General features: G+C 52.0%; 1 protein-coding gene across 2 annotated transcripts in view; it reads right to left on the reverse strand.

Moving 5' to 3' along the window:
- Scara5 (scavenger receptor class A member 5) overlaps positions 1 to 26804 on the reverse strand; it is a 105453-nt gene that overhangs the window by 23751 nt on the left and 54898 nt on the right. For both annotated transcript variants that reach the window (XM_027927091.3, XM_071610607.1), the window contains 4 exons: positions 18023 to 18697; positions 9314 to 9394; positions 7329 to 7427; positions 5642 to 5698 (listed from right to left, as the gene is read on the reverse strand). In XM_027927091.3, coding sequence (XP_027782892.1) covers positions 5642 to 5698; positions 7329 to 7427; positions 9314 to 9394; positions 18023 to 18697 — 912 coding nt within the window. The remainder of the gene's footprint in view (positions 1 to 5641; positions 5699 to 7328; positions 7428 to 9313; positions 9395 to 18022; positions 18698 to 26804) is intronic.

Raw genomic sequence — 26804 nt, forward strand, 5'->3', positions numbered from 1 at the left:
GCACCTGGGACCCCTTCACCTTCCACAGTCACCTGTTGGACACCAACGTTCTCCTCTGGTCTTGAGCCAAGGACCCCTCCCTGACTGTCGCTTCCTCCACCATCGCCCTCCCCACACTGCACTGCATTTGCATGTAGCCTGTCTCAGGGCTACACTGAGTCACCCGCCCTTAGCGAGGCCCTGGTATATAGCCCCCGCCCACAAAAGTTCACCGGGAAATGAATAAACCAAGGCTCTCTTCCCCAGGTGCTTGCCTTCGTCCACACGTCCATCTTCCTTAGGACAGAAGTACGGGAGGCCAGGCCCCGCTTCCTGGGCATCAATCTCTCCACTCTGCTCCTTTCCACAGCCAGCTCTGGCCCTGCTCTCCCTGGAGCCTGCCCTGCTCGGCTTCATCTCAACCCCACATCGACTTTTTCTCTCCGTGTCTCCCCTTCTGCTTCAGGTTTTGCCTTAGGACAATTTTCCTGAGGGAATTTTGTGTCCCTTGGCGTTTTGGTTACGAGACAGACACAAGCTTTGGGAAGGAGTCATTTGAAGAACCCTTTCACATTTCCATGTATAGTTTTGTGTTTGCATTTGCTGAGCAATTGCCAGATGCTGTGAGGACCAGGAGGATGGATGAATGCAAAAACTGAACAAAGGCACCAGCAAACACTGCCAGCTGTGGGCAGGTGCCTCAGCATCACCAGGAAGCACCTGGAAGGCTCACGGGGTGGGAAGCCTTTTCTGGGAGAGGCAGAGCCCACTCTGTAGGAGTCTGCTTGGGCCAGCTCAGAGCTACGCAGCGGGGCAGGGCAGCCAAGACTGAGTGAATAAGAGCAAACTCAACCCAGAGAAGGTGGCCTGGAAAGTCAAGTAAGAGAAATGCTAAGAGGAATTAGCACCTCATCCTAACCCACTCAGGACAGAGTGGCCCTGAGGACCCCTGGCTGAATAACAGGTGAGCAAAGAGGGGTAGCAGAGGAGCAACAGTGGATTCCAGGCCAGACACACCAGATTGGTGTCCTGCCTGTCCCTTGAACTCCGGGGACCATCAGCAAGTCCTTTTTCCTCTCTACCCCCAGCTTCTGTTTCCTATGATGGGCATAACATACCTCCTGAGTATTATATCCCCGAGAGCTAAGTGGCCTAAGGTGCAGGAACTACTTCTCACCCTACCAGGTACAAACGCATATGAGAGTAGGAGGGTGGTTTATTTTTCTTTTTTTCCTTTCGTTTTTATAGGTACCACATTGCACCCAGAAGCACTTAACCACTGAGCCACATCCCCAGCCCCCCTCCCCTTTTTGAGACAAGGTCTTACTAAGTTGCTCAGGGCCTTGTTAAATTGCGGAGGCTGGCCTTGAACCTGTAATTCTCCTGCCTCAGTCTCCTGAGTCCCTGGGATTACAGGCATGAGCCACAGCACCCAGCTGCAGTTCATTTTTCTAAACAGCCTGATTTACTCTTAAATCACATTGCTGCTTGGATTTCCATGGTATTTAATAAATTAAGATTGTATGTGTGGTCAATAAAGAAATATTATTTGTCCATAAAAGATGCAATAGCCCTGTCTCTCTAGGCTTGAGATAAGGCCAACTGTAGGTGGGACATCATCCTGAAGGACTCCCCAGGGCACAGGGATGGAAGGAAGGGAGTTCCCAGACTCCAAGGATTCTCTTTGTCTCCTTTACTCTAGAACAGAGACAGAAAATTGTGTAGAAAGCCCACCCCTGATCATTTATTTTGAATTATGTTGTATGCTGCTTGTCTACTGGGATCCTGCCTCCAAATTTCCCTAAATATGGAAAATATACACAAAGTGTTTAACATTTTTAAGGTTTTCTGAGCTTCCAATGATAACTATCAACAAACACTGGCTTAAAATTCACCCTGTGTCATGCTGCATATTTTTTTTCCATGTGAAACCAAATGGAGAGAAGTTTTTTAAACAATCTGAACTTATATCCTGCTTTAAATTCATGCCATGAGACTTAAACAAAATTGAATCCTTTACCTACTCCCTCACTATGAAAACACTGTTTATTTTTCCTTCAAACAGACCGTATACTAGGATAAAACAAATGTCCTTCTCTCTTGAGATGCGAATGTGGAACTTTTATGTTTTTTCCTGGCCAAACGTCCAACAGCCAAACATTTAACGCAATGACTGATATGTCGCCTTTGCCTGAAAACAAACAAACAAACAAAATCCCAGAACACAACAACAAAACAACCAAAATCATTTTGCTTCTCATCAAGCAACCTCAAGAATTTGGACTCTAGGCCTGATTTGGTAGGGTGACCTTGGGTCCCTCCACCTCTCTGTTCTTGGTCTCTGTTCAGTGAACTGGAGGGCGGGGCTGTTGGAGGGAGAAGAACTGATCTGAAGTTCATCCAAACCCTAAAATCCCATGACTCCAGATCAAAACACGGGTAAACAATGGCAAGACATTTGTTCTGAAAAAAATATTACAGTATTGACTCAAAACACAGGTCCCTCGAGGTTTTCTCTGTAATGTCCTCCTCAAACAAACACGCCCATGGACCACGGCCCACCTGGGGGTGTCCATCCTGTTTCTGGACCTTTAGTACAGTCACATCCCCACCTGCTGGAGCTTGAGGTTTTTGCGCTAAAAGTGTCAGCGGAGGCATTGCTGAAGGCTCCCCATCCCTGGGCAGAGGCTGGGTTTCCAGGCAGCCTGGACAGCAGCTCCTGAACAGCACTGGCTCTTGGAGGAGGCGCCTGTCTGTCTGCTGCAGACAACATCCTTCCCACCCTGTAGGCTCTATCATGGGCCTGCCCAGGGCCCAGGGAATGACTAAGCGAGTCTCAGAAGTGGGCACCGGGTTTGTCAGAATTTCCGCACTTCTCTGAAAGATGAGCCTTGGGCTTCTCCTCGGAGCCCGGCTCTCAGGGATATAGTTAACACCTCTGGGACAGGACCCGAGTGCCCTGGAGTCAGCAGGAGTCTGAATATAGCTTGGCTTTGGGGTGGCCGGCAGCAGGGTAGGAAGTGGAGGCCGTGGGAAGGCACAGGTCAGGGGACAGGCACAGGCCTCAGCCCTGAACCTACCACTGCAACGTTCCACTCCATCTGGGGCCCTTCCATGGGCACCTAGTGAAGGGTTATGGAAAATAATATCCCCACAAGACAGCTCCCCAGGAAAAACGGAGGGACAGTGTGACTCGGGGGGGAGGGAGGGAAATCAGCCAAACTTTCAACCTCTCCCAGAACATCCTTTCCCAGTAATGATGGGCCCTGAGGGGAAAAGCAAACTCCATCCCTTCCCAGGTTCATCCCAGCATCTCCACCAAAAGCAAACACTCACCCCTTCCCGACCACAATGGGTCCTGCAGGGAGGAGGCCAGTACCAAAACCCTGGGCCCTGGACTTTTACCCTTTCCCATTGTAGAAGAGTCCTGCAGGGAGAAAAGCAAATGGTGGAGCTCTAGGTCAGAGTGGGTCCCAGAGGGAGATGATGAGCAGGGAGCACCGAGGTGTGAGCCTTTCCCAGCGACAAGGAGTTTCAAACTTTCTACAACTGCCGTCCTGACTTAAAACCTTAACCTGCACAGCCAGGTCCCTGACTGTCCAAACGGCAGGTCCACAGTCTCCAATGATTAATTCGCCCTCATCGTCAACTCCTGTAACCCAAGGGCCCATCTCCATTCCCAGAAAATGAGCCTCCCGGACCGAAGGGCTGACTTCACTGCAGAATAAAGGAAGCTCGCTGCCCCGAGGTTGGCTTCCTGTCGCCTGCTTCCGCCATCGCTAGACCTAGACTGAGTAGTGAGGGAGGGAATCACTAGGGATTTTCTGGGGCTCACCCCCACTCTCCAAGACCCCACTGTCCAGGAACCTGCTGTCCAGGAGCCCACTGTCCAGGACCAGGGCCTGCGCCCTTGTCCCTGAACACCCAGGCACTCGGTTCTCGGCTGTCCCTGCCTACCGATGTGGGACTCAGGCCTCCTCTCTGAGCCCCTCATAAGGGGAAGACAGGTAATGGCCTTCCGGTTTTGGTGTCAGTGACTCCTGTGTGTCTCTGTGCTCCTCCGGGTGTTGTGAACAGCTTCCTGTTAATGGACTGGCTCTGCCGAGGCCCTCACTTTCCTGTTCCACCCCCCCAGGAGGCCGTCTGGGGGTCTTGGAAGGGAGAGCTCGGAGCTTTGGGTCTGAGCTCTGGACTCCAGTCGGGGTGTAGTCTCTTCAAGGCAGGAAAGAAAGCCTCAGTCCCCGGGGAGGGGCATCCAGATTGACATCGGCCTCTGGCTGTGCGGTCTGCAGACCCCAGGGCCAAGTGAATGGGGGCCCTTCCCCAGGCCTCCCACCCATCCCCAGGGGGCCCTGGGCTCCCACCTCCCCACTCTATGCCCTGCCTCGAGCCCAGCCAGCTTGGCCACAGAAGGCAGGTAGACATTGACCGCAGCATGCTTCATACCCACGGTCCCTGGCTCACTCTGACCCCCGTCTCTTCTCTAGTCAGCAGGAAGAACAGCAGCCAGAGAGGCCCTGACCAGACCCTCCGGTATGTGGCAGCGTTTCTGATCTCCCTCTCAAAGGTCATCTTTCCCCACAGTCCCTCCCTTCCTGCCCGAGCTGTCAGAGCTGTTTATTTCTGAGAGCTAAATGCCACCATCTCCACAGCTACCTTGGCAGGGTTCTGTCAGAAACAGCCCAGCAGCCCAAGAACACGTTCATGCCCAGCCTCTTAGGGGGGCCCTCGGTCTAGGCCAGCCTGTGACTCTGCAGTGGCTCTTTTCCCTGGGTCCACAGAACGGAGCCCGCAGGCACCCCTCCTAGGCCCAGGCCTCCCAGGGCCAAGCCGGGAATGCGATGCCCAAGGAGGCGATAATGGGCTCACGCCCTCACGCGGTTCGGAGCCAGCAGTACGACGTGCTGGTTGCTTTGTTTTTGTTTAAAACTTGGCCGGGAGACTCTCTTCATTCTTGTCTGGCAATCTTTCCGAGATTCTACACGTACACCCTGGAAGAGAGCGGCACAGCCAGATAAGGTGGCACCCCCTGTGCCCGCTGCAGGGAGACCAGAGCATCTGGGTGGTCGGCCAGATAACAGTGTCTCCAACCTCACCACCCTCTTCAGTGGCAAAGGAGGAAAACAGGAGATTCCGCTTGGCTTCTGTGTTCTTCCCTATGTAATACCCCATTTTTCGTAAGGTCAGTGACTGAGTTTTGGCAAGCGTCTCTGATGATTTTAGGAAGGAGGTCTGAATTGGTGCATGGGAAGGAATGATGATAATGGCGCATCCCGGGTCCTAACCAGGTGAAGAACTTCACATAGATCGACTCCTTTAACTCTCACCTTGACCCTAGGAGGCAAGGACTCTTCTTGTCCCCATTCTGTAGATGAGAATACTGAGGCACTGAGATCATACACAGCCAGCTCCAGAGGCCGCCAGCGGGGAGCCTCCAGATTCCCCCACACAAGCACAGGTTGTTACCACCTCCAGAAACAGCCTCCGCCCCTGAGCTCTGTCAATATCTTGCTGGACCAGCAGGGCCCCCAGAAGGGAGGGAGCCTCTTTGACACTTGACCGCAGCATGTGGTTCTAGTCCCTGGTCCCCGACCTCATGGTGATGGGCACGAGCTCCACCCCTGTGGGCACAGCACCCAGTGACCCGGGAGGACTTGCTTACTGGTATCCCCGGCTCGGTCTCCTCGCTCCCCTTTCTCTCCTTTCGGGCCTCGGTCACCTGAAACAGGAGGAAGACGGGTGTTAGGAATAGAAACAAACTCGAATTGTTAAGAAAACAAAAATATCTGCAGAGTTATTAACTCAATACTGAAGAAAACCCCAGGCAGGAGCCACCAGCAACGAGAGAACACAGCAGGGGAGACAGGAGCTCTGCCATTAGGGCCACCTGCTCTGGTCACCCCAGGAAAGAGTGGTCTGGCTGAGGGTGTCCCGTTCCCTCCTAGGTACAGCACAGACGGTGAGCATCCAGCACACAAACTCAAAACAACTCATTATTGCACAGAGAAGGCCACACAGACATCTGTGGAACAGTCAGGGGTTCCGGAGTTCACATCTGAGTTCCTCTAATGAGCACAGGGGAGGAGGAGAGGTGGGCTTCAGGGACATACAGGTCGTTTGTGTCTCAGGAAGATTTTCTGGTGGGAGAGATTAAAACACGGGCAAGAGTCTCCAGGGAATTTTGAAATTCCCTTCACAGGATATGGTTAAAAGAGAAGAGTTCTTTTCCCAGCGGGCACCTCACTCTACAGAGAAGTTCGAAAGCCTTGGCACCACTCAAAGGGCATGAGAATACCCAGGGGATCCCATTTCCAGGCTCTCTGGAAAAATATCTGCCAATCAAAGCTCACAGCTTACTGTGAATGAAAAGAGCAAGTCAAAGTCCAAGTTTTATTAAAAAAAAAAAACAAAGGCAACGATATATATGTAAGTACTCAGAGAAAGGTCGGGCAGGATGTGTTCCAAAGAGTTCACGGTGGTCATTGTAAAGAATAATAGCTGAACCCCCCGGGAAGAGGGGTTCTTGCTCTTTATCCTTGGAACACATCAGTCTTATCTAATTTTTTTTTTCAACAAGGATATATCGGTCTTATAATCTGTTTTTAAATGAATTTTTAAATGGGGATCATAAAAGAAAGGAAAACCCTCAGCCGGTTTCACCACCAACTGGAGAGTAGACTTAAGACTTGCCAGTGTTCCAAGATGAAGAGACCATCCCAGACGAGGGCGTGGGAATGATTCTTAATACTGTTTTCTGAGCTATTGCAACCAGTGACAAACAGAAAACTTGGGAAAAGAGCAACGGACGTCCTCATCTTTTGCAGCGCCGACAAGAGGTCTGGCGATCTTAAAAGCAAATGGAAAGACATGGGCTGACTCTCAAGGACGTTCCCCTAAAACTGAACAAGGGAAGTGAACATAGGAAGAAAAACACTTGGAGGAAACACCGGCCGGGTAAATGTGAGAAGGGAATTAAGTTGAAAATACTGGGAAACACAGAGCGTTGCAGAACACGGGGAAGCCCGCAGCACTGGCCAGGAGGGGCTGTCGGGCCTGCAGCCTGTCTGTCCTGCAGCCCCCACGGGCCTCCTCTGCTTTCAGCTCTGGGCGGCACCTTAGTAAGGCCCCTCACACCTCCGCAGCATTTCCACACCCACACCTGCTCTATTGGCACGATGGCCTACGAGATGGCAGGCAGCATGAGAATTCCTGGTTTTCAGATGAAAACTGAGGCTTAATGAGATTGAGGCACTTGCCCAAGAGTGTTCAGCTGGACAGAGGCTGGATGAGACCCCTGGTCCACCCCTCCAACCTCCCATGCTGCCTGGGGCACTGAGATTCGTTATTACCTTTGAACCCGCGCATGCCCATTGGGCCTGTGGCCCCCAGCTTCCCATCATCGCCCTTGGGGCCAGGCAGTCCTGGGGTACCCCTCTCCCCTGGAAGACCTGGGGAGAGAAGAGACAATGGCAAAGCTTCAGAACCGGAAGTCCCTTAGAGGTCATTGTCTGGTTCAACAGTCTAACACAACCGCGATCCTCCGAAGCTGAGTCTCAAAGATGTTACAAAAGCAGCATCTAACAGGTCAGCGTGGACCTTCCCCGTGAGCCCTTTTACCAGTTAGCCTTGGATGCCTCCCAACTGAAAGGCCCGGTTCTGTTGTGAGTGCTGGTGGTGCCAGCCCCACTTAGCAAGTCTAAGGTTTCGAGTCAGCCAACACTTTTTGGGAACACTTTCTGTGTGCCGGGCATGAAGTATCTCACTTACTCCTCACAACAGACTGGGAGGCATTATCTCACCTGTACTACAGATGAGCGACCGCCCTGGCAGGTTAAGTAACCTACCTACCCAAGGGCACTCCATGGAGAGGGCAGAGGCAAGACCTGAGCTGGGCTCTTCCTGGTTGGTGAGCCTCACCTCAGGCTGGATCCAAGGGGCTTACTGGCACTCAGAGAGGGGTATGGCATTGGCCATTAGGAGGAAGAGGAAGCAGTGTCCCATCCTATTTAAAGAAAGAACAGAAGATCCCTTCCTTTCCATGACTACAGGCGGTATCGGAAAGGCGCTGGAGCTGAGGATGGAGGGGATCAGCAAGGTCAATAAATGGGACGCACGGCCTGCCGCCCAGTCAGCCCTGGGCTCCCGGCCACGAGGCCCCATGGCCACCGCCTGCACTGATTGCACCACGGAGAGCCAGAATCAACAAACGCCCTCACCAAGTGAGAGCCCAGGGCCCCCAGGAGGCCTGACCTAAGCCCACAGTAATCCCTGCAAAGCAGAGCCCCCTTAACTAACTGACTAATTGTTCCTTCCTGCCCGGAAAGCTAGCTGGTTTCACAAGAAACCTGTCTCCCAGCAATTACTCCCCCAACACTAGTGTCAAATGGCTGGAAGGGGACGGGTGGCCTCCAGAGGGTGGGAGGACCACGGAGAAGGCTGATGGAATTTCCTTCTCTCCCCTCCTGACACCGCGTATCTGTTCCCAGAGTCCGATGGCCACAAAATTCTGACTCTAAGTGCAGGCTGTGCCCAAAGCTCCCCACCCTATGATTCATTAGGCAGAAAAGGTGGCTGCAGAGCCTGGGGAGCCCCGGGCACCCTCGATTCGGTTTCCAGAGCTCTGTTGAGAGGGGAGGCCAGCACGGAGGCCCGGCTGGGACTTCCTCCTTCCAACCCCTGGCTCTGCTGCATTGGCAACATGCTTGCAGATTTAAGAGATATAATTCCTAAAACAAATAACCGGGCCCTCTCCCCTATACCTCCTTTCCTTCCATCATTTTGAAATCTTTACCCTGTCCTGGAAAAACGTTGTGTGCTGCATGGCTCAAGAACACACCGTTGTGAAGTTTGAGGAACTAACTTCTTAGACTTTTGAGAGGATGAGTCTAAGAAGAGTCTTCCTGGAAGGCCTCAGAGTACCCTGCCCACCACCTGAGGTCTGCAGGGCTGGCCCTATGTGCAGCAAGATGGAGGGGCAGGTGCTCCCGACACATCCGTGAGCCTGGGCAGTTTCAGCAGGAGGCAAGGTGGGGCAGGGGCAGCTGGCGCCTAGTGGGAACATGGAGGGGCAGAGCATATGGGAGGGCTGGTCTGGAGGCCCTGGCCACGTGGACCCTGACTCCTGGGTGGAGCCATGGGCCTCTCCTGTACTCCTTCCTAAGAAGAGGGGTTTGCTCCATCCTCTGTCTACACCAACAGCCTCCGCTGACAGAACAGAGCACTGGAAGCCACGCCGGGGGCACCATCCAGGGAGCGCCATCATCTACCTCATTGAGAAAGGAGAGGCAGGATGGACTCGTGGGTACCCAGGTCCCTCCCAGGACAACCCTGTTACCTCGAAGTCCAGGTAGTCCAGGGCTGCCAGGCTTGCCTTCCTTTCCTTCATCCCCCTGTTCACCCTTGGGTCCAGGTGGCCCTGAAAGGTGAAGAGAGCACTTAGGTGAGAAGGTGCTTTTTGGAACAGGGCCAGGACGTCTGCAGAGGAAGCGAGAACCTCGGAGGCCGAGAGGGTCAGCCTTACGTGTTAGAAGCACATGGGACACTACCTAGCTCTGTCTTGGGGACATCAGGAAAGGCTCCCTGGAAGAAGCAGCACCCACAGTGACACCTCACAGGAGCCAGTGAGGGGTGTTGGGGACTGAACACTCGTGTCCCTCCTGATCTGTATGCTGACGTCCCCCCCCACAGTGGGGGGCCTTTGGGAAGGGATTAGGATCAAAGGAGGTCATGAGGGTGGGGCCCTCACGATGGGATGAGCGGCTTTATAAGAAGAGACACCAGCACTAGCACTCAGCAGGCTTCCCCCCAGCCCCCAGCGTATACAAGTGCTCTCTGCCAGGGGAGACTACGGTAGGAAGGTGGCTGTCTGCAGGCCAGGAGGACAGCCCTCACCTGGACCCAGCCACGCTGGCCCTCATCCCCACTGCCAGCCTCCAGCTGTGAGCAAGAAAAGCCTGTGGTCTGAGCCCCCAGTCTGTGGTATGTCGCGATGGTGACCTGGGATGACTAATGGCAGCAAAGGGAGAGGTCCCGGCAGAGAGGCTGTCCTTCCAGGGGCTTAGCCTATTTGTCCCAGTGTCCCAGACATCATATTCACCCAATGACCTATTAATGTAGGTTCATGTATGTAAAAGATACTCCATTGGCCTAATGTCCTATTTATAAGACAATCTATTTGCATTCTTAACAATAATAAAGGACATATAAGCTCTTGGTTAGGATTTCTAACCTACTTGAATGCACCTGTGTGAATTCTGTTGAAATATTCCCAGAATTGAAAACTTGGGACTTTGTGGGTGGGGAGGACAGTGCTGTGTAAGCCTGGGGGGGATAAGCAGCTGGGGTCACAGCAGGTGGGGAAATGGGTTTCTCGCAGGCCTGGCCCGAGTGTCCCAGAAGTCCCAGGAGGGGCCTGGGAGAAGAGCCCTGTGGGACCTGCACAGGAGGAAGGTTCAGGCTGCTGTGTGGGGAAGGGACGGGGGGTAGGCAGATGTGGAGGCTGCAATCCACCTGGGATGGGGGGCTGGAGCCCAGGTAGGGAAGTGGCATCAGAGGGACCCTGTTTCGAATGTAGAGACAGACCCTGGCTCTGGCTGGTGCAGGGGGGGAGGAGGACCGAGAGCAGGCTCGGGTTTCTGGCTGGGCACTCGGTGGAAGCTGGGATTCTAACTGCCCCTGAGTGGGCTGCCTCCTGGGGCGAGGCTCTGGCATGGCAGGGATCCTGGCTACGTGGTTGGCTTCAGTCCAACTTGCTGCCTGTTGAAGTTACTTGTCTGAGGCCACACAGCCAGCTGGCCAGTGAAGAGCTGTGGTTTCAATCCAGGTCTGTAGGGCAACTGTCCATTCTGCCACACCCACAGGGCCAGACGCTTCTCCCTTCCTAGAACCTTCCTGCCACCCACGCTGCACCTGCCTTTCCCAGGTGCCCAGCCTAGGGCTACTCCCTATTGACCTCTGAGAGCCACCAGCCCAGGTGGCTGCTCGATGCCACCTTCCTGGTGAAACCATCCCTCACCCATCGTTCCTGCTGAAAGTGGGCACAACCCACCTGGCACAGAACCCGGTGTCATTTGACATGCTCCTCACATGGCCTTGTCCTGTGGGCACAGTCCAGCCCCCTGTGGCAGGACTCTGTCCTTTATATCCCACCCCTGCTATGGAAGCCCAGCCTTTAGGCTCTCCAGTAAAACTCACACCTATTGAACTGGGTGGAGTAGTGCCCCTCCAAATCCATGCCCACTCTGAACCTCCTCACCCTTGTTAGGAATGTGATTAGCCCGATGAGGTCACACTGAAGTGGGGTGGGGCCCAATCACTAGCATCATCATAAGAAAACAGAGAGACATTAGGAGAACACCACGTGATAAGAGGCAGACCTGGAGGGACACGTCTGCCAGCCAAGGAACCAGGATCCCCTGCCACCAGGACACAGGAAGAGGCAAAGGGGGACCCTCCCTCAGAGTTTTCAGAGGGGATACAGCCCTGGGCACATCTCGATTTCAGACTCCAGCCTCCAGAGCTATAAGGGAATACGTTTCTATTATTCTAAGCCACCCAGTTTGTGGGGCTTTGTTATGGCAGCCCTAGGAAACTACAACACACACACTCACAGTGTAGCGGTGAAGTCTTGCACAATAAACGTTTGATGAATTAATGAGCATATGAGATCAGAGGGTGTTAATACACACAAAACAACCAGGCTGCCAAGATCGAGATGTACTGATACATTCCAAAAGTTGGCACTATCCTCAGACCCTAACCAAAGTCGACAGCTGCTTAATAGTTCAATGGCACATGCACAGGGAAAAAGCAATCAACATTAAAAAAAAAAAATCATGAGTTGTACAAAGCATTTGAGGAAGGCTGGGGTTTGAGCCATGGTCCTCTTGTCTGTGAAGAAAAGCAAAATAATACTGGCCATATCCATCCCAGTTTTTAGAGCACAGGACTGAGTCACAGAACCAATCTGGAACAGGTTTAAGATCATGCAGCCAATGAAAAGAAAAGCTAAGAGACACATGAGTTCCAGACTCCATGCGGCAACCTCCCCTCCAGGTTGAGGAGAGAGAGGAGCTGAGAGAGGTAACCTGCTGGATCTCTGAGGCTGGACCCTACCCCATACACTCACGTCCTCTCACTCTTCTCTGCTCTTTAGGACCCAAGACTTCAGGAACTGAGCTGGTGCAGGTGTGACCCTACCACAGTTTGGGTCTAAAATGTCCCCTGTGGGCCCATGTGTTAAAGGCTAGATCCAGTCTCTGACATTATTGGGCAGTGGATCCTTTAAGAGGTGGGGCTTAATAGGAGGAAGTTGTGTCATGGGAGCATGGCTTGAAGGAGACACTGGGACCCTGGGCTTCTTCTCTTTCTTGGCTTCCTGGCTGCCATGAAGTGAGTGGCTTCTTTCACTGTGCATTCCTGCCATGATGTACTGACCTGTCACTGGCCCAAAACCAACTGGGCCACTTGACCATAGACTGAAACTTCCAAAACTGTGAGCTGAAACCCTTTCCTCTTTATAAGGTGATATTTCAGGCATTTTGTCCCAGGGAGAGAAAGCTGACCAGCACAGACACAGGGCACAGATCTTCCCAGGAGTGTCTCTGGCTAAGGGAGAAAGGATGACCGCCCAGTGGAACAACCCAGAAGGTAGGCAGCAGGGAGTGGAGGTAATTAGGAAAATGGGAGTTGAACATGGAGACAGTTGAACATGGGCCCAGGTCCTGGTTCTGTTACAGGGGGGTAAGAAGCCCTTTCTCATGCAGTTGTGGCAGGAGTGCGGACTCCATGACACGCCGGATGTTGAAGCCTTCGGAAGCTTGAAGGGCAAGGCCAGCCCTGACCAATAAATGTCCTTTTCATAGTGCTTCTGTTATAAGATCACTGCGTCGTGCTATTCTGAGGTGCCCCTGAGATCACCCTGACAGCCTTGGGCAGCTCACCCAGGGGAGGTAGATCCCAAACTGCCCAAACAGGAGGGTAGATGGACACGGATGGAAACACAGGTAGGGCTAGTGAGGGCCTTGGCAGAGGTGACCTGGAAGAAGCTGGTCAGTGAAGGTGGGCACTCATTTCCATATCTGGTCCCATCCTCAGGCCACACTGGCCAGCCTGACTCAGAAGAGCCTAGAGGTTGGCCAGAGCCTCTTGGGGCTTGGTCCTCTGGTACCCTGAGCTCTTTGGACCGCAGCTGCTGTCTAGCAGTGCATTCCCAGGATCTGCTCTTTTCAGGAACCGGGGGCCTGCTTTCAGTCCTCTTCCTTTGTCCCCTCAGTCCCCTCCTCCAGGATCATTCAGGCTTGTCCTGGAGGAGGGCCCCAAGTCTCTACCTCCTACATGGGTCCTTGGCTTCTCTCCTGCCTCTTTAAAGTCTCCCTGGTCTCTGCTCCCCCCGCCTCCAGCCCGCTGTGTACACTGCTGCCTGATTCATCTCTCCAAATCCTGAAAACAGCCAAGTGCACTCAGAGGCCGTGGAAGCCCCTGGCAGCACCGGGCCACAGCCCGTGGGAGACCCCGCACAAGGCTGGCATCTGAATCTTCTGGGCAGGCTGGTGGGGGATGTTTCAAACACACACTCCCCTCCTCCTCAGCAAACTCTGCTCCTCATGATGTCCCCAGACGTTGGCTAAATCCTTTCCTTTCTCAGAGTTCCTTCCCCTTGAGCCCTGAGGTCACCTTCATGCCCACAGCTCTGACTCCTCAGGCTCCTTGGGCAGGGAGATGGCTGTGCAGTGCCCTTGTTGGAGTGTCCATGAGCCCCTGCCTTCCCCCCGTACAGTCACCCCCCTCAGACTGTGGTCCCCAACATGGACAGGTGATGTGTACATCGGGGCTCCCTCTCTCTGTGGCTTCGTGCCTCACGCAGCCCTGGTTGGGATTCTAAGAATGACAGTCCTTCTGGGCAGTAGGAAGCCCTGGCGGATCAGTTGCTCCCTGTGGTGTCCATGTGAGCTCTGTCACTTCTCAATGCTTACGCTGTCCCGTGTCATATCCTCTCCGTATCCTCTCCATCAGCCAAGCAGGCCACAGTGAGGAGGAGGCTGGGCAGGGAGGAGGACCCCGCCCTGCTCAGGGCCTATCCACCAGCCTGCCCACACGTCCCTCTGCAGTCCTGCCCTGCCTGGCTGTCGGGAGATGCTCCCTAAGTGCATCTTCCCACCAGATGAGGACCAGGGACTGAGCCTTCGGGAGACGCACCAGGGTTGTCCTGGGGGCCAGGCAACAGAGAAGGAAGCAAACCCTCCTCCACTCCCTGGGTCCTGTGGGGGGGGGACCTGTGAATGCTGGAATTGGGGGAACGACCTGCCCAGAACAAAGACGACCTGGGCTGAAGCCGCAGTACAGTGATGGACACCGACCCCAGATCCTCACTGACCCCACCCTGATGGAGGGTGGAGCCTTCCCACTGAGGGCTCTGCCCTGGGCTCCCGGAGTCACCAGCCCTGGAGCTGGAGCACCTGTCCCTGTGCACTTTGTTCCCGTGCCCTCGTCACTCAGGCATCTCTCTACAGCACAGGGTCCACCAGTCCTATTCAGAGCCAGGGAGACTTGAGCTCTGAAAGGTGCAGGGACCGCCCTGGCAGTGGTCTTCTGAGTCTCAGGGGCAAAGCAGGTGTCATTTCCACAGCGTGCCCTCCACCCCACGGCAGCAGAGTCAGATGCGGCAGGGCCACACACCCTGCCCGGGGATCTCCTCCCCGTCCACACATCTGAGCCTCCATGGAGTGGGACCACTAGTTCACACGTGGCGCTGTTCACAGGGATGCCAACCCCTCCAACAGATCCCTATTAACTAGAGGCCCAAGTCCCGGCCTCAGAGCCTGGATTCCATTCCACATCCCCTTAAAAATGTGTGTTCGGTTGGACTCTCTGTTCTCCTAGATGGCATTTTTTTCTTGAAAAAGAAGCTCCCAGATATTTCTGCTTAAAAATCTTGTTTTTGTGAATCAAGAGATGTAATTTTTAGCCATAACTGGGCCACAGGCTTGGCATTTGACTTGGGCAAATGATTTTTCCTCAAAGGGGCCTTAGAGTCCTCCACTGTAAAACAGGACTGGATCATTTCTGAGATCTGTTTCCACTGTGATTTTAGAAAACTTTGATTCTAGCAAATAACCATCTGAAGGAGCCTGGGAAGTCTGCCTCCAGGCAGTGCCCAGTCCTCCCCTCCCTGTGTGGCTCCCCCTCTGGTTATCTTTCTCCCTACTTGATGCCTCCTCTCTCAGATAATCTTAAATTCTCTAATTCTTTGAAATCCACACCCAGATTTCAACAGACCTCATCAATGCTGCCAAAGCAAAGCAGAAAACATAAAGCCCCGTTGTGAATATCTGCAAAAGACAAACTGCAGACCAAACTCATAGAAAACCGCATAACAAAGAGAGAGAATGAAAAACATTTGAGCCGAACTCAAGAATAATGTAATTAAGCTCATATTTGAAAATGCACATATCTGAGTCACTTGTGGAATCTGAGCCAGAAAAGGGCAAAAGGCAGGCATAGGTATGGCATGCGTGCGCACATGTGTGTCACTGTGAGTACACCTGTGGGCGTGCACGTGTGTGTCCATGTGTCACACGTACATGTGTATAGGTGCATGTGTAGGGTTCGTGTACACATGTGTGTGTGAGTGTTTGTATGTGTGTTTAAAGACCTTTAGGAGGAACTGAGGTCACTCCAGACAGAAGTAGGAAATGCCTGGGAGCTTAGGTGGTACAGCATCCACCATCCAAAGCCAGCGTGAAAGACAATTACACCAGATGAACCAAATACAGGACTTTCTAAAAACAACGACTGGGTACCTGGCAACAGTGAGAGGGACATGGGAAAGGGTGGACACAGCAGAGGAAGGGTGACACTGAGAGCTGGAGGGGCCCAGTGGTGTCCAGTGGTGAAGAGCCAGGCACCCCAGGGCTGTGGCCTGAATGTCGTGTGCCCCCTCCCCAATCCATGTGTTGAGCCCTAATCACCGAGGTGGTGGCTCAGGAGTGTCTAGGTCACAGGGTGAAGCTCTTCTGAGTGACACTGTAAAAGAAGCCCCAGAGAGTGGCCTCAGCACTCCAGCCGCCATTGCTGCCTGCCGCTGTGGAGCAGGATGGGTTTCTGAGCCCCACAGACCCATGTTTAGACCTTGACTTTGCCACTTGCCAACTGCATAAGAAGCAGTGGGAATGTTATTCGGGTTTCTTATCTACAGAGGGAGAAAGGTAAGACTTCTCCCAGGATGTGAGACTTAGCGATCTTGAGCATCTATTAGGGAAATGAACGTCTGTAAAGTGCCTCGTTCATCACAGGTCATAATGCAGTGTGGCTACTGTTATTAGGAGGTGCCTACGTGGACTTCTACAGAAAGGGGAGGTCAAGAAACAGAGAAGATCAGAAAAGCAGGGGCATGAATTTGAAAGAAGAAATTCTATAGCTTACCTTCCTTTGACCCTGAGCTCAAAGTGATCAGGAACAGATGACAGATGGAGCAGGGGAGCCTCTGATTGCCTGGCCTCGAGATCCAATGGTTGTTGAGTGTTCACTGAGCCCCACTTCTGTGTATGCAATGTTAGGGATGGGGACACAGAAGCATACCGACGGACTGAGGGCAGCAGAATGCACTCTGGGTGCTGGGACTAAAACTCTTGGACATTGAATTGCACACTTATTTACAAGGAGTGAATTCTGTGGCATGCAAATTATATCTTATTAAAGCTGTTGAAATAAAAAAAAAAAAAATCCTAGTTTGGATCATTACCAGCCACGTGGCCCTGAGTAATCAGGCACTTCTGCCTGAGCCTTGGTTGTTTTGAGCCAAAATCCTACCCCTCCTTCATCAAGACACCTGCCTGAAACCAGCCTCACAGTTTGTCTTGTCACTTCAAAATTTAAAAATGCACAAGAGAGCAAAGGACTTTACAAATGGAAGGCTCCAAGATAAAACTCGCTGTTCTGAGTGTGGAAGCTCAGAGACAGGGGAGAGCTCATGAGCAGTCCTTGGAGGAGGTGCCTGGGTGCCTGCAGATAGCTGTTTGTGCTCCCCATATGGAGGTGGAAGGCAGGCAGGACAGAGGGGAATGTGACAAAGAACACATTGGTGCCAGAATCAGAATGGCCAGGTTCAAATCCCACTCCATCCTCTCCCTCCCTGTCCTATAACCCAGACTAGCTATTTAAGCTTCCCTCAGCAATCCAATGGGGACCATGATGCTTCTTCAGACAGGTGCTGGTTTGAAAGATGCCGGATGAGATACACTGGGTGCAGTACCCAACCAACAGTAGGTAATCAGTATGGCATTGTTGGTGCTGACTGGCAGGCTAAGGGGAGTCTAATGACTCTTTCAGCCCTTGGGGAGCTGTGGGGTGTGAGCACTGGGCAACATGGCATGAAAGGCACCTCTGACAGCATGTGCTTTAGGAAGGAATTGGGGAAGGAAGGGTTGGGGAGGGGCTGATTAGCCAGAAGTGAAGAGTGGGAAGTCGGGACCCTGGGCTCTGGGTCCCAGAGCAGGAGGTTAATGGAGGCCCTACACATTTTTGCTGTTGCATTTGAGTTACAAATGAAACTAATTAATGGTCAAATGAAATATGTTTTCACCTGTACGAATACACCTTCTAACCGCCTAGAAGGCTTAGTTTGAAATTTTCCACTCCTTGCAACTTCACCATTGCCCTATGTGAACCTGAGGTTGCAGCCAGATCTTCTTCTTCAGGCAGCCCCGAGACCTGGAGCTACACAGCCAGCGGGTCCAAGCTCTAGCTACCCAGACCCAGGTTAGTCCCCCTTGGCCATTCTCCTGCCTACAGATGTAGAGGCTGAGTCCACTCTGTCCTAGGTAGGTTTACCCAGGGGAGAGACCTGGGCAAGGCCTTGGAAGTAGGCATGGTTAGATCATTCCCACAGAAAATTCCAGAGTCTCACAGGGCAAGACTTAAAAGAAGGAGTTGAGCTTGGACTGAGGAATGCACTGGGGGCCCTTGGGGAGCGACGTGCAGGAGGGAGGCCTGAGGGGGGGACCCCAGGAGGCTCTGTGGGCTGGGGGTGGGGGTCAGAGGGTACCTTTGGCGAGGGAGATGTTTCTCAGCGCGATGGAGTGCTCCCAGTCCTTGAGGCGCAGGTCCTCGGTCACCGCGTTGAGCGTGGCCAGCTCCTGTTTGAGCTGCAGCTCCAGGTCCATGTGCACCAGCCGCATGCGGCGCGTGTCCTCGCTGGCGTTGCTCACCAGGACCTGCAGGTCCTGCAGCCGCGTGTGGTGGAGGGCCACGTCATAGGACAGGCTGTGATTGAGGCCACGCACCGCGCCGCCCATGTCGGCCAGCTCTTCGCCCAGGACGCCCACCCTTCGGGCCAGTCCGTCCAGCAGGCCCGCGTGGCGCCGCAGCAGCAGCTGGCTGCGGTTGCTCTCCACCTGCAGCTGGTACAGCTCCAGCTGCGCCGCGTCGCTCTGCTGGCCCGTGCGGTCCCGCAGCAGGGCCACCGCCTGCTCCGTCTGAGCCGCCTGCGCGTGCAGGCCCCACAGCGCGCCCTCCAGCCTCTGCACCGCGCCCGCCAGCGCCAGCAGCGAGTCCGAGTGGTTCTGCAGCGCGTCCTGCACCTTCCACACCTGCTCCGTCAGGTCCGCCTGCAGCGGAGCCTGCAGCAGCCGCAACTGCAAGTCCCGGAAGGTCTCATTCAGCCGGTTCACATTGCGAGTCAGCGCCTTCAGGTCGTCCGGGGAGCTGCGGGGCCTGGACACTGCGGAGGAGGAGAGGAGAGGTGAGCGCTGCTGGGGAAGAGGGTTCAGGCGACAGGAGGCAAGCCTGGCATGCCACCGTAGATGCTCAGTAAGAGACAGGAGACGGAAAAGCGGAGCGCTGGGCTAACGAAGCTCAATGATCCCAAACGAGCTCACACCTTAGAATCACCTAGCTAGGTGTCCCAACTGCAGAGATGGCGATTTAATTGGTCTGGGACGTGACCTGGGCTCTGAAACTTTAAAGGATCTTGAGTAGCTTAGAGGTGCAGGTGAACTGCCCCGCTGAGCTAAACATCCTGCGTCAAGAAGACCCATAAGAAACTGCTGTTGTGCATTGAAAAGTGGTTGTGTAAGAGCAGTTTTGTGCAGTTCCATTTAATATTGGGCGTTGTGATCCCCTTAACTTTAGGAGGCAGAAATCTCCAAAGGTGTGATCCCCACCCTGCCCCGCCCCCAAATCACTTAATTGCCAAAGTGATAATATTAAGAGGTGGGGTCTTGAGCAGGCAGCTAAACCCTGCAGTCAGAGCCCTCAGGAAAGAGATTATGACCTTGTAAAAGAGGTGCAAGGGAACTGTTTGCTGTTTCTGCCATGTAGGGACACACGGGAGGTGTCATCTATGACACCTGGTGAAACAGGGCCTCACCAGACCCTGAATCTACTGGTGCCCTGACCTTGTATTTCCCAGCTTCCAGGTCTGTGAGCACCACATTTCTGTTGTTTGTAAAGTACCCACGCTAAGGCAGCAGCCTAAAGTGGACCGAGCCAGTGCACTTATCTCTTTCACTGTGAGACCAGTGAAGGCTGTGCACGGAAATAAAGCAAATCCTAACCCAGAGGGTCTCTCTGGAGCCTGGGCTTTCCCCCAAGTCACCTCCCGAACTGCCTAAAGGAACATCATCTGACAACAGGGACAGTGTTTATTTTATGGCCTCCTTAGTTCAAGGTCCCATTTCCTCCTGCTGCAGCAATGGCCCCTCTGGGCCAGGGAAACCTGCTCTTCGATCTCTATACTGTCCCTCTCTGCCTCCTCCGTCCTTCCTCTAGGTGTCCTCTTCCTCTTGTTGGCAAACAAGCCATCCTGGGGACTCCTCATCCTTTCCTTGGGGTCCCTTTTCTTGGTTATAAACAGCTCTTTGGTGATACGAGAGAAGGGACCTTATTGCTAGACTCTGGCATCTCTGTGTCTCTTGGGGGTTCATGGACTGCACTGAGCCAGGTGTGCTGCTGCCTGGGGTGTCTAGATATGCTTGTCTCCCCGCTCTGCTCTGCACGGGAGGAAAAGGAAACCAGGAGCAGGGGAGGGACAGAGTAGGAGGTGGGAGAAGATGAGGCACAAGGAGAATTCTGCCTTGTAAATCTTGGAAATGAGAGAACCCTGAACTTGATACAAATCTTGTTCAAACAATGAGAAAGTTCAAAGTAAGTTCCCTTCCAGAACTTCACACTGGGAAGGGATAGGTGCAAGGTTTCTTGGACCATGTGCACATCTGCTACTGCAATCCTTCAGTGATGCTTCTGGAAGCACACTGTGTGGTGGCCACCCTGGAGGAGGTATGTCACCTCAGATTAAGTTCAGAGGTGCAGAAGGCTGGAGAAGTTGGAGTCTGTCTCAAATTCCCCCCAGCCCAGCACTTTCACCCAAGAAGGTCAGAGAGCCAAGTGGTCACCCAACCTTTGCTTATACTCATCTCTTGACTTTCAGCTAGTTCTCTTAGAACATTTTGCATTCTGTTCAGACTTGATTTTTTTGCCTCCCTGGAGTTACTATCCACTGATCCTGCTCTTTGGTGGAGTATAGGACTGGGGAAAATTTTTAATTTTCTCACCAGACAGCGCTTTAGGATTTCAAAGATACTTGTATCCTTGCTACGTGGTAACTTTTCTGGTTTAAAGTCTGTAGTTCCTTTATTCTTTCAAGTCTAGTTCTAGCCTCCAAACATCCGAGCTGCCCTCTTCTATACACAGATTAGTTTGTTGGCATCCCCTAGAAGGTGCTTCTCGATCAAGAGGTGGTTCTCCAAGATGTAGACAGACTGGCAGAAAGATCTTCCCTCTCCTTCTGTCAGGAGACTTCCATGAGATGCCCACTGGGCCCTGGTCAGCTTCATCAGGGCTTGCAGAGAAGCCATGGGGCGGGGTTCTGTAGCCTCTAGTGAACTGGACATTTCTCCATTTTACAGAAGAACAGATTGACTGAGGCCAGGAGGTGTGAGTGACCCACCTAAGGCACACCTCCTGGCCTTGCTCCTGGGGCTCACACCACTGCCCTCCTCTGGAAGTTTCACTAAGGAATCGCCAATTCAAGGAAAGCTTCCAGAGAAGATGAATCCATGACCCCACCACAGCCAGGTGACCTCAGGAATCCTCTGCTGAAGAATCCACCTCAGGCCAGGATTCCATTCTACAATCAGTGTGTTTGCACCGTGTCCACCCACACTGGGGACACATACTGTGCAGGCTGGTGGAGAGCAGACAGCCTGCTCTCTACCTGCCAGTCCTGCTCAGGATGCCCCAGCGCTCAGAGGCCCGTGGCAGCACATCACAAGTGGGGAAGAGGCTCTGAGTTGGGCCCATTCTGGTTCTGAACTGGCACTGTGAGTGGCTAAGAGGAGCAGAGCCAGCTCCCCTGGTGGAAACCAGAGCTCCCTGGGTGGACTTGGGCCACCTTTGCCTAGAGAACAGCCCATGAGGTGGGCAACTCCCTTCCCTCCTGCTGTGCCCCAGCCCCCACCTGCCCCTCCCTCCCCCTCAGGAGGTCCCTGGGCCACCTGGTCCTCTGAGCCCTTGGAGGCCCCAGGCCCTGCCCAGCAGCCAGCTCCTCTCAGCACCAGCAGCCCTGGGTCCTCCTCCCTGTCCAGGAGCCTGCACTCAACCTGTCCATATGGGCACAGCTGAGGATCAGTGCCCCTGCCCAGAGAGCCCCTGAGGGTCCTCCATTGTTGGCTGTACATTCCACAGCCAATATTAACATCAACTCAAACAAAAGAAAGGAAACTTCTCCAACAGCCCACAACCTCCAGCAGAGCACACTGGTTTTCTTTCTCTAGCTCCATCCATTTGCAGGCTCAGGCTTTTCAGTTTGATTCTGGGTGTTTTTTTCCCCACCTAATGTTATAATTATTTCACAAGTGTTTTCCACTCTTCTCTCTGTCTTTTGTGTAATTATGATTTTGCATAAGAGTCCCTGAAGGGAACACACTGTAATTTGCCCATTTTATTTCTGGGTAATCTTTTTTTTTTTTTTTTTCAATCATGGTAAATAAATGCTAAAATGTTTTCTCTTTTTTTTAAAAAAAATTTTCCTAGCAATAAATCCCCAGAAATTGGTCAAAAGGCATGGATATTTTTATGACTTAAAAATCACAGCTAAATGACTTCCCCAAATTATATGAATTGATATATATATTTTAGACTTTTAATTGTGTCAACTTCATTGCACAGTGTATTACAATTTTCAAATTGTTCATTTCATAGATATAAAATGGGACCTTGTTGTTAGTACGAATTGAATTTCAGAAGTGATCTTGTCAAGGCGATGCCTTCCCTCCTAGGAATGATGCACACAGTTTAGGAGCCAAGGCTAATGGGAACATCATCTAGGAGGTGAATACCCTTTGGGCATCTGCTCGTGCTGTCTAAGCCTGGCCTGGCCTCACACTCCAGAGTGAATTATCTCCTTCCAACAGTCACCGAGTGTTCTCTGCTCACACTCCACCACCACCCACCCTCTTCCCCCCGTAATTCCTTCCAGATGTTTGCTGTCCTCAACAGAGAACAATTCTTACTTGAGTGTGACTCTTTTAATTCGTGTTTATGCAAACAGTTCATTTATCTCTGTGCCTGGTGTATCTACTTTTAATGTGTTTTAAATATTCTTCAACTTTTATACTTTCACAAACAGGAAAATCAATCATCGACTACAATAATAGCTGGCATTTCCGGATCATTTACTGTATGCCAAGCACTGTTCTCAGGGCTTTCCACATTAGCACACTACCTCTCCAAACTACCCTGGGAGATAGGTATGAAGCCCCCGAGTATGTTTAGCATCCTCTATTCCAAACAAGGACATTGAAGCATGCAGAGCTTAAGTAACTCACTAAGCCACATGGCTAGGAGAGACAGGGGAGACTGACTTAGGGTCCTGGAAGTTCAGTTCCAGAATCCCCAGCCTGAATGTCTTTGCCATACTCCTGAAAACATGGAGAGTAGAGAAGACCTTGGTACCAGTCAGAGACTCATATGTGGAACGTGTTTTGAAGGTAGTGAGCTCCCCGCTCATATGCCCAGGCTGGACTCTGGCTGCTTGGTAGGAATCACATAGAGATTCAATTTCAGTTTCTGGCTCAGTTTTGATTGCTGGATCCTAATGATATATGATCAGTGTCTGAATGACTACCTCAGGCCTCTGCTGGGCTAGGAGGCTTGCGCATGCATGTCTCCTGCAGTCTTCTTGCTGGCTCTGCCTCGCTTTGCTGTCCACACCCCAACCCTCTGTCTGCCCCCTCTTCACAATTGTCCTTCGTGTTCATAAAAAGTCATCTTCAGGCTAAGTCAGGGGGCTCCAGATGTGAGCTGACCAGCCCGCTGTTTTCCCCAAACACACCAGGCACACCTATCATTCCAGCTAGGCACGTCTGTCTGGGGTGGGAAGAAGGCCAAGCTTTCCCTCTGATGTTTAGTGACTTAACCTTGGGCACTGGTGTTAACAACCCTGGGTCACTGTATAGAACTCCACATCCATTTAATTCCAACCTAACTACTCTCGGAAAATAGGGAGGGAGAAGATTCAAAATCTCATTTAAGGACCAGAAAATGGAGGCCCACAACAATAAGAGGTTGCCTGAAGCGTAAAATAAGGACGGATTTAGGCCATCTGTCCCATATTCTAGTGCTCTGTCCTTTGAACCTGCGGCAGAGGGAGTCAGTCACGTGTATGCTGAACTCCAGCAGCGAAAGCAGGAAAGGACATTCTATTAAGCATCTACTGTATGCCAAACTGAGTCCCTATTTCTTAAAAGAAGTTGCTTCCTTTATCCTTCCTAACAACCTCAGGAAGTAGAAATCATCATGCCTATTAGCACAGGAAGCAGCTCCCGAATAGCAGGGGCAGCTCAGCTACTGGGCTCCGCAGTCCCTGCTGCCCACGGCCTTCCTCCCTTGCTCACAACAGCATCAGATCTCCCCTTCTTTTCTTGGGGAGCGCTGCTCAAGTGCACACTGCCAAACGCCCTGTGATCTCCAGTGGGCCTCCCACCCCTGGGGCAGATAGTGTCACCATTTTACAGACAAAAACCCAAACTAGGGTGATTTGGTCACCCATTCAAGGCCATCCCACCAGTAGAAGTGGCTCCAAGTCCACACATCTTCCAAGGCCCCAGGGCAAGTCCTGCTTCATCTTCAGGCCCGTGACACAGAAGGAAGAAAGGAGGGTATCAGAATTCACAGAGCATTTATTAAGGACCAGGGGCTGAAATGCATCTGCAAAGCCAGCCTGTCAATAGGAGGGTCAAGGAATGAAAGGGGACCTGCTTTCAGGTGATCTGCAAAACTGGGTTGAGTTACTTGAGGCCTGGATCCCTGAGACCTGAACGGAAAATTCATTTAAATGCAGAACATAATATTCTTTCAGACTTTGTAACAAAATGGTTATCAGTAGAACTCTGGCACCTAACATGATGAACATTTCAATTAGGACCCTCCTGACCCAAGAGATAGGAGAAAACCCAGGCTAGCACTCCTGGTGTGCGTCCAGTCCCTCTCCCAGAACTGGTCATAAATTGATCTTTGAATTTGTGTTTTCCCAGGGGATGATGGATCCTCAGCTCATGAGCAGACCCCCGACCCCTCACCCTTGGGAATGGGTCTTGCCTTCCCATCTTCACCTGCTCCCTCCACTCTGCCTCCACTGGAGACAGTCACATGAGGAGGCACAGGTGGGGGCCCAGGTCCCACGAGGGTCTGCACTGGCTCACAAGTCCCTGTTTTTGTGGATGCCCAACACAAACAGCAAATAAAACCACTGTGACAGTCAAGAGAGCACGGCAGCACAGGACAGCTTTCTAATGCTTTTTGGAGAAAGAACCTAGCATTTTTGTTGTATATTGGGCCTTGCAAATTATGAAGCTGGAAAACTAGCCAGTGTCACTCTGGGGCCCAGACTTCGGCCGTGACTAGGAGGATCCTGCAGGACTGTAGAAGTCAGCTCTAGCTGCGTAACAGAAGACCCCAGAATGGGCAGCCTAAACTGGTGTCTGGACATCCAAGATCAAGGGTGCCACCAGGGTTGGTTTCTCTGAGGCCTCTCCTCTTGGCTTACAGAAGGACATCATCTTGTTGTGTCCTCACATGGCCTTTTCTCTTGATGTCTCTTCCATTTTTTTTTGTAAGGACACTGGTCCTATGGGACTGGGCCACCTTTATTATTTCATTTAACCTTAAATATTTCCTTAAAGGCTCAGACTCCAAATATATCGCATTAAGGGTTAGGGCTTCAACATTTGAATTTGCATGGGCGGGGGTAGGGCACAAACTTTCAGTCACAACAGGGTCCTTTAGCATCCCCAGTTAGCTGGAGCCATAGGAGCATGGGTTTCTGCTGCCCACTGCGGGTACAGAGAACAATCCTTCCATCAGCAGATGTATTCCACCCTTCCAAGAGGGTAGGTGGTGAGAAGTGGTCAGAACAGGCAGATTCCTGAGTGTGGGAAACATCTAAAAATCCATAACGTAAATATAAATTAGTGTAACTTTGGAGAAGCAATTTGGCTGGAATTTTTAAGAGCCATAAAAATGTCCACACCTTTTGACCTACTAATCCAACTTCTGGGAATTTATTGTTAGGAAAATTTTCAAAAGATGGGGAAAGCTTTGTGCATTTATTTACCATGGTTGAAAAGAGATTCACCAGCAAAAAGAATGGGTAAATTACAATGTGTCCCTGTGGTATTGTGAAATACGTATTTGATCTTCACCCTGTTTCCTGGCATTGAACTGAGAAATCCTTGCAGTTTCCAAGGTGATAAACATCTTCTTGTGTGCTACTAAGATGACTGGTGCTGGCAGCCCCTAGATTGCTTCAGGAGCAGGGCTTGGTCACTGGAAAGACCAAGCCAGGATTAGAGGTTTGGGACTTTGAGGCCCAGTCCCCAAACTCCCCCTTGGTGATCAACTGGAGGTTAAGTTGATCATCAATGGTCAACGACTTATTGATCATGCCTACATAATGAAGCTTTCCTAAGAACCCCAAAAGACCAGATTCGGGTTACCTCTGGAGAGCTGAATACATGGAGGCTCCAAGGGGAATGTACCCGAAGGCCTGTGAGCTCTGAGCCACCTGCCACCTTTGTCACCTTGAGCATCCCTCATCTCTACCTTGGTTATATTCCACATAATAAACCAGCAAACTTAGTATTTCTCTGGTTTTATGAATGACTCCAGCAAATTCTTTGCACCAAAGGTGGGGGTTCATGGGAACCCTAACTTACTGCTGATGAGTTAGAAACAGTGAAACCCACTAGGCCCTGAGGCTGACAAAGAATGTAGGGTCTTTCTGGAGGACTGAGCCCTCCACCTGTGTGGTCTCGGGCTCCAGGCTGATGGGGTCAGAATTGAAGTAGTGAGCACACCACTGCTGCCCACTGCAGAACTGACAGTTGTTTGGTCTGTGTGTGGAGGAGCCCCACTGCCGCCCACGGTCACGTGAGTCTTCTGAATTGACTGCGGAGTGAAGTCTGAGGAAGAATTGTCTTTTCTCAGAGCTCCCTTGAGAAACTCTGATGCAGTCATCAAAATCATAATTACACAAAAGGCAGGGAGAAGGGTGGAAAACACTTGTGAAATAATAACATTAGATGGGGAGACATGACAGAATCAAACTGCAAAGCCTGGGCCTGCAAATGGATGGAGCTGGAGAGAGAAAATGGAAAGAAAACCAGTGTGCTCTGTTGGAGGTTGTGGGCTGTTGGAGAAGTTTCCTTTCTTTTGTTTGAGTTGATGTTAATATTGGCTGTGGAATGTACAGCCAACAATGGAGGACCCTCAGGGGCTCTCTGGGCAGGGGCACTGATCCTCAGCTGTGCCCATATGGACAGGCTGAGTGC

Source organism: Marmota flaviventris, chromosome 3, assembly GCF_047511675.1.
Source record: "Marmota flaviventris isolate mMarFla1 chromosome 3, mMarFla1.hap1, whole genome shotgun sequence".
Taxonomy (NCBI): Eukaryota; Metazoa; Chordata; class Mammalia; order Rodentia; family Sciuridae; genus Marmota; species Marmota flaviventris.